General features: G+C 38.2%; 1 protein-coding gene across 1 annotated transcript; it reads left to right on the forward strand.

Moving 5' to 3' along the window:
* Nucleotides 1-2,961: 2,961 nt before the first annotated feature.
* Nucleotides 2,962-10,654, forward strand: LOC124615747 (transcription initiation factor TFIID subunit 12-like). Its single transcript, XM_047143832.1, has 2 exons — nucleotides 2,962-3,116; nucleotides 9,650-10,654. The coding sequence occupies exons 1-2, from the start codon at nucleotides 3,085-3,087 to the stop codon at nucleotides 10,083-10,085; spliced, it is 468 nt and encodes a 155-aa protein (XP_046999788.1). The 5' UTR covers nucleotides 2,962-3,084; the 3' UTR covers nucleotides 10,086-10,654.
* Nucleotides 10,655-11,212: the final 558 nt, after the last annotated feature.

Below are 11,212 nucleotides of genomic sequence, written 5' to 3' on the forward strand. Positions count from 1 at the left end.
TGATGCGATCATACCTGAAGAGACAGCTATCAACCCACACTTTCAGCATGAGGTAGGACTAGCAGTTACCAGAATTCTGAAATGTGGATCTTGTAAACCTAGAGTTGCTCTAGGAAAACAAGTAAGATATGACACGTGTCCCAGATCAAAGATGAGAAAATAAAAGGTTGCTGTATTAGTTATAGCATACAAATATGCAGTGAATAACAAGTTTGAAATGACTGTTCGTCGGCTGGAGTGGCCGAGCGGTTCTAGGCGCTACAGTCTGGAACCATGCGACCACTACGGTCGCAGGTTCAAATCCCGCCTTGGGCATGGATGTGTGTGATGTCCTTAGGTTAGTTAGGTTTACGTAGTTCTAAGTTCTAGGGTACTGATGACCTCAGAAGTTAAATCCCATGGTGCTCAGAGCCATTTGAACCAACCATTTTTTGACTGTGTTCAAAGCTATGTAGACTTGTTTAATTCCTGGTTTAAGTAATTCACATTATTTCATTGCTGTTTGCTGCTGTCATCCATTAATACCTGAATGTCAACAACTACTTTGTTACTTTAAAACCTTCAACATATTCACTGTGGCTGACACAAAGGTCAATAAGAGCTACTAACACCGTGCTTTTAAGTGTCATCCGCAGTGAATGTGCAAAACAAGAACATTTCTGCAATTTAATTGAAAGTCCTAATTCAGCTTCCTTTTTCAGGCATGTTTATTTTTAAATATTAAAACTGATGAGAGTTTCATTACTAAACCACTAATTTTGAAATCTGGATGACATTATCCCAGCACTGCAAGAAAATGTGCACCATACACAACAGGTTCAATGCAATCTCTCCTCTCCACAAATTTGCACCTCAGATGTGTTGTAAGTCATATAATACTACAGTTAGTTTTCCATATATCTGAGCAAAACCAGTTCTTGTGTGTCCAAGTTTATCTCATCTAGACATTGCACCTTTCCCTTAAATTTAGTGTGCTTTACAATAAAATTTGTATGAAAAGTTTTCCGTGTAAATTACCTATTCTACACCTACAGCTAATGCTTGTGTAACCCAGTGTGCCATTCAGGTGGGTTTCCTTGTGTGTCAATATAATTGTCAGGTTCGGTATGAAAGGGTTTCTTGAAATATATTCCCACATAAATTTTTTAGTATCTATTCTCATTTGCAAAATATATTACGCACTGTCAGTGCCATTTCAATGCAAAAATTTTAAATCATGCTGGGGAATATACCAATAACACAGTTCCAGCACACCTCAGAAATTTGATTTTAGTTGCTTCAACCAATGAGAATCACGGACCAAGTCTTGCACTGCCCTGTTTTGTGTATTAACCCGTTGGCTGGCATGAAGGTGCTGGTGGTCACAGCAGACTGCTCTGCTGGGGCCAGCAGTGATATGGTAACAACCAGGTATCAGCAATTTTACACTTTAATCTTACTGAGGAAAAATATTTACTTATATTTGATATTCCTTGCCATTTCCAGACTATTTTTGGGTCTGCGGTATTTTTATTTAAATGTCTTACAAAACCAAACGATTAAATGACTACAAAGTTATTCATGAATTCATTTTTAGATACATATTTAACTGTGTAAAGGATAATTCCTGAAACAGTAATTAGCATTCTAGCTGTTCTTTTTAGCCACGACTGTACAGATTCATATACTTCACACTCAAAGTTCCTAAATGCCTGCTTAACACATTGACTACCATGCTGCTCACAGCAGAGCAGGACACTTAATGCTTTATGCCTGACCTGGTGGTGAAACATCCATTACTAATCATGTCAGGATCAAGAAATGCATAAGTTAATCTCTCTGGGAGTACTGTAATCCAAAAATGTAAAATTATAACTAAAAAGGCCATTTCCAATTATGTCTACCAAGCAAATTGTGCTTTCAGTCAGTGATTTCTTTTGCCATAAATGACTAGTGAACACACATGCCTGAGGAAGGTAAATGTTCATACTATGCCTCTGAGAAGAAGCAAAGCCATTAGAAACAGCTGTGCCCTTAGTCCAATTTATGTTGAAACTATCACTTGGGTATTTTAATTAAATTTGGTCTACTATAAGCAACATGGTAAAGGAATCAAAAGAAACACACACACACTGAATTAATTTCTTTATTAGCAACGCTCGGATTTCCACATCACCATAGAGGTACCAAGCTTGATGCGTTACTCGTTTTTTTACATGGCGAGTTTCCCCAGTAGGCCTATAAACCATGAAACACACAAAAAGCTACTTCTCGTTGTCTTCTCTTCTTTGGATTTTCACTTCAGAAACTGAAACATCCATTACAAAAACAGATTACATCACTCACAAATCTGGATTCAGTCACTGCAATTCATACCTATTTTACTGTAAAAAATACTGACTATGATGAACGATGTAATTTTGAACATTCAAAAGTTTTCAAATGTGCAGGTTACTGACGTTAGAATAGTTACTACACAATTTTTGATCACGAAAAAGTTACGATGATTGCAACTTAAATACCGAAGCCATTTGTTATGAGAATTCGCCGTTACCACAAATAATCCACATAGATGCATTGAACGAAACTTTACTGGGTAACATAATGCATCAGAATACTATAGGAACAAATAATGAAATTTCAGTACATTTACCACACACTTTACTTCTCTTGAGCATTATAAGATTACTAACGGAAGTTACTTACCATTCATTGTCTGGAATATAAACTATCCTTTCTCCTCTGCAAGCATCTGCTTTTGCAGCAAGTATTGTCAATTTTTTTCCGTGATTGAAAAGCTTTAACGCACACAAATCACAAAACCCGCCATTATACACCCACAAGGCATTAGCATGTCATGTTCAAAGAATATCCGCGTTTCGAAAACTACCAGCGATATTGGCTAGCGTGAGAGACGACGTCATGTCATGATGTGACGTCATGATTCCTCGGGGCCCGCGAGACGCTTCTGCCCAGCCCAGTGAGCTCGAAGAATATCTCTGTTTCATACCTTGTTTTCTATCTGTGTTAACATCTGTGGTTTATTATTGCAGTGTGTTCCAGTTGAGTACTGTTTTGTTCGTCGAGAGGTGATCAAGAGTGGAAATGAATTTCAATGGAGAAACAGGAAAGTTTATGTAAGTTTCATGATTATTGTTGGAAAAGTTTCCCTGATGGGAGCGTCGAATCATGAATGTGTACTTCATAAAATTTAAGTGCGCAATATAAAACTATGTAGACAAATGAAAATGACAGGCGTACGTCGGCATTTAAAATTTCCATTTGCTGTTAACTGATACTATATAAAATCTGACATACCTGAGTACAATAATTTTAGTAAAACCTTTTGTCGTTTTTGTATTGTGTGTAGTCTAACAGACAGCTGTTAAACTAATCATTCAGGCCAGACATTACGTACAGCCTTTGTTGGGTGATTGTAAGAGATGTGGTTCCTGCTGATTGCATTTCAGGATCATTCTTAAATTGGTGCACTGAAAGTGAAATCGTGTAGCACTTTTAACGTTTCATTTCGTATGCTATATAGCTCTGCATGACCGTATTTAATTCTACTACATTCCTCTTCCCTTGTTTTACTTTTGTTGTCCATCGTATCATCCACTATAATAATTCCGTTCAACTGCTCATCAGAGTCCATTGCCGAAACTGGCAGAATTTAAAAAAATGTCGTCGGCAAACCTCCAAAGTATCTCTCCAAAACCTCTCCAGGAACTTTAAACTCTTTACCAATTTCTCGTTGGTTTTCTTTACTGCTTGCTCAATGTACAGACTGAACGTCAGTCGTCAGGAATTGGCTGTAGCCCTGTCATACTCCCTTCTTAACTACTTTTCATGTTCAACTCTCAGAACAGCAGTCTGGTTTTTGGGCGAATAGTAGATAGCTTGTCGCTCCCCGTATTATATCAGAATTAATCAGAAAGCGTATTCTGATGACTATTGCCATAATTTTTCCCTAACTTAACAGTGCTATAAACGTATGGTAGTCCTGCCTTAGAATTTTCTTTCTTCTGTTTAATTTCTAAGGTAAGTTGTAAGGTCAGTATTGCGTCACATGATATTACGTTTATCTGGAAACTAAACTGTTCTTCTCCATGATTGCATTCTACCAGTTTTCGTATTATTCTATATGTAATTCATATCAGTATTGTGCAGTCGTGGCATTTTTAACTCATGTTTCACCAATATTGATAACATTCACAAATGTCAGTAGCTGCATTGCTTTGAATTGGGAATTGCTAGTCTTTCTTGAAGCCAGAAGATATTTTGCCTATCTCATGTATGTTCCACATCAGGTGGACTACTTATGTTATGGCTACTCACAAGAATCTCTAGAAACATGTAGGAATGTCGTTTTTCCAGGAAATCTAATAGCACAAGTTCATGTCCACCAAACAGTTATTTTATATATTCCTTCCAACTCTCAACTTTGTCATTCCATGTCAAATTAACTAATGAAAGAATGATTTTAAACCTGAACCTCTTTGGTGTATTCATAAATGGTAACACAAACTAATCTTTTCCTTTCTTTTCTGGCGAAAGTTCACTAAGAAATGGATGCTCAAAAATATAAAAGAAATCAAATTTTAGCGTTGCAAAACAATACAAATTTATTTACTAGTGCTCTAATTAAGCTAGAATGATGATGAAACTGAATTCATTCAAAAGCTCTTCTTTAAAAGGGCTTTTATACGATATAAGATGCAATTGCTTGATAATATATATACATTTTGTATATAGAGTGTTACTGAATTTTGGAAAACCATATTTTTGACATTCTCAAGTTATAGGTACATGATACTGTTTTCCTCTGTATTCTTTGGGATGAGCATGGGATCACTATCAAATGCAATTTTATGTTTAAGATGGTACTCTAAAACACCTTCAGAAAATAATTTAAATATGACTACTTCTCATCAAATCTGTTATTGTATTGCTAAATGTGGACATCAAAGTAAAATAGCTTCAATAGACTATAAACAAGAAAAATGTGGAAAAATTGTTAATGTTTACTACTACTAAATGCCTAGTTAATTTCAGATAAATGTAAGAGGGTCAGGTTGTAGCACTTGGTGGTTTGACATGGAACACCACCTTCCCTTTTTTCCCATCTTGCCATCAGATATCTTTAATTATCCCATAGATGACATCTATTGTTCCCCTTGTATGATACTTCTAAAGCCTTGCAGTCTCCCTGTAGCTGTTTTTGTTTAGATATTTTTCAGTCCCCCCCCCCCCCCCCCCCCCCCTCCGTTCATTTGCATGTTTTTTCCACAACTTTAATTCAGTATTCCTTTGTTATCCAAGAGTTTTTACTAAGCACTGTCTTTTTGCCTATTGGGCTGTCTGCTACCCTCACTATTTAGTCAGTCAAAGCTTACTATTCATTTCCTACAAATATCAGGGAGTACAAGCATTCAAACATGTCTGTCAGTTTTTGTGTGTCTGAAGAGATCAGCCAGAAACACTGTTAATACTAATAAACTGATATTTCGGAAATTATAAAGTCGAATTGTATAAAGCCTATGAAGAAAGGGGAGGCATCAGGTGACAATAGCGTTTCGATAGAAATGGTTTGCAGAAGGAGACAGTTTCCAAAAACTAAGATTGGCGATCATTTCTCCTTATCAAGAAAATATGCAGGCAGGAAAAGAAAGCTATAGACCTTAAATTATTGGGAATTGCATAGACAACATAAAATTTCAGTCAGGCAAGGGAGAGTGTTGATTTTAGAAATATAAGCAAAAATAGATTATTTCCAAGCCGTTAATGAAGTTATGGAATGGACCAATGCGTATGAATTACCACTTTGCTTGGAATATGTATATTTTGAGAAAGCTTCAACCCAGATTTTTAAAAAAAATCTGTACTTGCAGACCGTGATAGAAAAGGCTATTCAGTGTAGGTCTATGCAAGTATACTGAAAAGATATGTATGTAAATATGGTACATTATCAATTATATTTCAACAGGATAGTGAGACATTCAGAGCTGTTGTAACTGAAACGCCTCGCGAACAGGCCATGAAGGCCCAATGGTACTAACCGGCCGCTGTATCGTCCTCAGTGCACAGGCGTCACTGGGTGGTCCTTGGAGCTTCCAACCAACCAAATAAGGTTTTTAAGACCAAACATCTGGTGTCTGAAAAAGGGGAGCTTATAGTCAAATGTGTATTGACAGTGAGACATAGTTTTCAAATGTTGAAGGTTTCCCTGTTTGAAATGGGAAGATGCATGTTGGGAATTACTGGGAGAAGCACTAAAATAAACACTGGAGTAGGCAACATAATTATGACTGTAATAGAAACTAAATGCAGGTGATTGGAACTTGTAATTAAGTAAATCGCTGGTTGATGAACCTACGGATACGTAGAAGTGGGACTCGCTTGTAAAGACCAAGTGATGCCATGCCAGCATCCAGTGTTGTAGTTGAGGAGTGGTCCACTGTCGACACACTTCTCCCCACTGCCTCTTCAAGGCAGGCCGCAGTGATGGTCACATTGCTGGGTCTGTGGTGCATCCGACGTATCGCACTGTCGGTGCCGGTACCAGGCTGACATTGTGGCTGTAAGAACCATTTCAACTAAGGGCAACGTATGAGTCGGACCGGGGCTAGGCACAGACCACACCACGAGTGGGATGTCCGTGTGACGGATAGAGGAGACCTCCCTCACTAGGAGGCTGCTGCTGAATATACTGAGCAGACAATGCCACGTAACATGTATCCTCAATGTAGCGAAGCAGCTTAAAACACTTAAGACAGGCAAAGCCTCTGTCCACGAAGTAATGAATGCTGTCGACAGGGATCTCAAATTTGTTCCAATTTCCAGAAGGCTCTTGACTACGTTCCTCACAAGTAACTTTTAATTGAACTGCGTGCCTATGGATTATCGTCTGAGTTGTGTGACTGGTTTCATGTCAGAAATGTCAGAGTTCGCAGTAATTGACGGAAAATCATAGAGTAAAACAGATGTAATATCTGGCGTACCCTCAAGAAGTGTTACAGGCCCTCTGTTGTTCGTGACCTGCATAAACGATTTGGGAGACAATCTGAACAGTCATCTTAGATTTTTTTCAGATAATGCCGTCAGTTATCGTCATGTAATTGATTGCAAAATGATTTAGATAAGATATCTGTATGGTGTAAAAGTGGCAGTTGACTCTAAATAACATTAATGAATAGTGTGAAGGCATCCACACGAGTACTAAAAGGAATCCTCTAAATTTCAGACACAGGCAAAACAAACAGGTCTGAAGGCTGTAAACTCAGCCAAATAATTAAAACTAAAAAAATATAAAAAACTCGTACCGAACAGTCCATGATGGCCCAACAGTACTGACAGGTCGCCATGTCTTCCTCAGCCCACAGGCTTCACTGGATGCAGATATGGAGGGGCATGTGGTCAGCACACTGGTGTCTCAGGCCGTATGTCAGTTGTATGTCAGTTTATGAGACTGGAGCCACTATTTCTCAATCAAGTAGCTCTTCAGTTTCCCTCGCAAGGGCTGAGTGCACCCCACTTGCCAACAGCACTGGCAGACTGGATGGTTGCCCATCCAAGTGGTAGCCCAGCCTGACAGCTTAACTTAGGTGATCTGACTGGAACCGGTGTTACCTCTGCGGCAAGGCCATTGGCAAAATACCTGAATTATGTTCCCTTTAATGAAGTGACTGGATAAATGGGATTATGACAATGAAAATTATTCAGGCTTGGAATGTGTGTTTAGACCCCGGAATGGTAAAGGTGACAGTCGTTAAAAAGCACAAAATCTAGGTTTGAGTTGCAATCTGCCATATGCTAGATCTTTGTTTGTCATGGTGTATTCGTTATGTTGCAGGTTCAACATTTGTGACTGTTTTTTATGAAACTGTTGCATCTCCATTGATTTCGTCATCATTGAGCTATTCATTTCATTTCGGCAAATATTATTCAATTCATAGTCTTTAACTACCTTGGCATCAGTGAAGGATCAAACAGTAGTCTTCCCTTCTCTATTTCTTTATTTGTTAAGCTATCCATCTTCTGACAGATTGAGTGATCTAAGATAAATGAGCTGTAGATTTTGTGTTGCTTGTCAAACTTCTACTGTCAACAATACAAGGTGTTATAGAAGTCTCTTCCTGCTTGCAAAGCTGCATAAGGCAGGAAATATGACACTCATTTTATCTTGAAGTGCAGGTAACATATTAAAGTTTTTGTGCACACACACACACACACATACACACACACACACACACACATACACACACACACACACACATACACACACAATAAATTCCTTTTGTTACCAGAATAATATCCAAGTGATATCCCAATTCCATTCCTGTGTTGGTGGGTATTTCATGAAAGATGTAGAGATGTATGTTATCATTTCAGTATTTTCTGCATCGTAATGCTGCAATGTCATTCACTGTTGTTTGATAAACATAATCCTTGACATAAACACAAACGAAGAAATCCAATAGTTTTATGTCCGGTTATCACTAGGCCAATTGATGAGGCGGCCACGCGCAATCAGTTTTCCTGGAAACGTTGTATCCAAATAGGCACGGGCTTCTAACTTCCAATGAAGTGGCACGCCATCTTGTTTGACAATTAAGCCTGGAATGCCCTGAATCTGTGGCACGAAAAATAATTGCAACATATAAACATAGATATTCTGTGGCTGTGATTGTTGATTTGCTGAAGAAGATTTTATTTTGCAGAAGATGGCACCACATGTACAGCTTAGGGCTGTCTCTGATGGTCTCAAACACAGCATGGGGATTCTCGGAACCACAGATGCTGAACCACAGATGCTAGCATTGTCGGTTCATAACATTTTCAGATGAAATGCAGTGTCGTCTGATAAAATGACAGGTTTCAGATAGCCAGTATAGCAACAGTCAAGTCTTAAGGAACACTAATCCGTTGGTTGGAAGGACTACACACTGTGAATTTTGTATGTGCAGAAAAGAAGTTGTATATGTTGGATGCAGACCGAGTTCTTGGGACTTATCATGTAGGTGTCTTACAGTGTCTAAATTTTTTGTGCACTAGGCCCAGGCCTGCCTCTACTAGGGAAATTAGTTGCTCCATGATTCCTGGAACTTCACTTACCACATTTGCATGCTTTTAAATCTGGTGGCTGTCTGTGTTGTGCCATTTGAAGTTTTCTCTGTACTATTTTTGGTGACAGCCTCGTGATACCAGAGGATGCATTGGTCTTTCTCCTGGTCAGAGTATGTGTTGTTTGCAAATGATATGATTCTTCTGCTGTTATGTCACTGACCCCTGTAACAAACAAAGGAACAGTAAATATGTATGTACAAAAAACTTGAAAGTCACATGCAATTAAAAGGTATTTGTGTGTCATATTTTTTGCCTTATGAAAATTTGTATTCAGGGAAAGACATTTGGGACACCAGGTACATTTTGCTTGTATGCAATATATGTTACATAAAGCACTGTCCTAGATACATTAGATTAGATGAAACCTATGTGCCTGTTAACACTACTTGAAATAATTTTGTGTAGCTGCACAGTATCTGAAAATACCAGTTACTTACGCATAAATTGAATCACTATTGATTAGGTACAAATCTTAAGAAATATATATTAAAAATATTATTTTTACTGATAACAATAATTCCTGCTTTTATGTTCTGTATTCCAGTTTGGATAGTGCACGCCAAGCTAGTCCAAGGCTAGATCATACACCATCGCCATCTCCTACAAAACCAGCAACACCGGTTGGGAGCAGTAATGCAGCAGCAGGTGAAGAGACTAGCTTGCTGTCTCGTTCTCGCTTGCAAGCTCTGGTTCGTGAAACTGATCCGTCTGAACAGTTAGATGAAGATGTGGAAGATATGCTGCTTGTTCTCGCTGACCAGTTTGTTGAGGAAGCTGTTGTGGCAGCATGCAAATTGGCAAAACATCGCAAGGCAAACACTGTAGAACCTCGTGATGTGATGCTTCCATTAGAAAGGCACTGGAATGGTTGGCTTCCAGGATGTGCAGGTGATGAAATACGACCTGCACGACGTAATCCAGTTGTGGAAGCTCACCGACAAAGGTTGTCCTTAATGCGAAAGGCCATGAAGAAATACTAATGAAGCATATACTGTGCTTTTAATGGGTCTTGTAATACTTATTATTTTGGCTACATGCCAGTTCAGTGAAACTATTGCTTTAGTTTGAATGGACAAAGTAGTTTACTCAGACTTGTGGGCACAAGTACTGATTATTGTATTGGCATGTTTCAGTTAACTCAATGACATACTGTTTTTGCTGACACACTCTTGCAGTTGAAGACTGCATGGTGATGCCTTCAACATTTTCTGAACTGAAATATTTACCAAAGACATTATAGTTCCTAAGAAACACTAAATCTTTGCTAAGTGCCCAGAATGCTGGATGATTTAGGACTTTGTTCTGAACCAACTATCTGATCTCAAAATTTCTTCTTCTACCTCCTTTCATCCCCCACATCTACTTTCTCACTCCAAATTTTGTCATGAGCCAGAATAGTTACGGCGCTCTTACTCTTGTGGAGTGCAGACAAAATTTAGTTAACAGTATTTTTCATCTGTGTGTTGTTTACATTCAGCATATGATCTGATTTGATCTGTCGTATGAATTTACACAGCTGAAATATTAGTAATATTAGGGGTACTGGGCAGTCAGTCTTTGTAATTCCATGTAAATTGAGAAGAATAAAGTTTTTCAGGCATTTATAAATAAAAATAGTTTTCTTGAAAAGAAAAAAAGAAAAGCTGTTACTAGCCCAAAGGTTAGTTTTAACACCACATTGCTTTATTAGGCATGGTCCTATTGCAGGTGGGATGCCCTTCCGTTCCACTAACTTTAGTACTAACGTAAACAGCTAGTTACACGAGGATCTACAGTTTAATGTGGAAGGTACAGCAAGACGTTTTTCATAATAAGAAATCAAGGCAAGAGTTGAATGTAATGATAAGTGACAGAAAAAAAATCCTTGGACTCAATAGTGCAACCCTACATGTTTTTTATGCAGTCTACCACTTGCCCACACTTCTTCAGATTATACTTTATTAACCATGTCCAAATAATAGCTGTCTGCATTTACAGAAAATTTTGGGTTGATAAAAACAAATTTTTTGTGCATAATTTGAGTGAAATAGTAAACAGACTTTCTAATCGTTGACAAGGATCCTTTTTGGCTGCAGTAGGACAGGTTCCTCTGCTCCTATATATTCAG

The sequence above is a fragment of the Schistocerca americana genome, chromosome 5 (assembly GCF_021461395.2).
Source record: "Schistocerca americana isolate TAMUIC-IGC-003095 chromosome 5, iqSchAmer2.1, whole genome shotgun sequence".
Classification (NCBI taxonomy): Eukaryota; Metazoa; Arthropoda; class Insecta; order Orthoptera; family Acrididae; genus Schistocerca; species Schistocerca americana.

What these genes read in the sequence shown, in the direction of transcription:
- LOC124615747 (XM_047143832.1), top strand. Translation starts at nt 3,085, where the DNA reads ATGAATTTCAATGGAGAAACAGGAAAGTTTAT. An exon ending in GGAGAAACAGGAAAGTTTAT is followed by an intron (nt 3,117 to 9,649) that starts GTAAGTTTCATG and finishes TCTGTATTCCAG; the next exon opens with TTTGGATAGTGCACGCCAAG.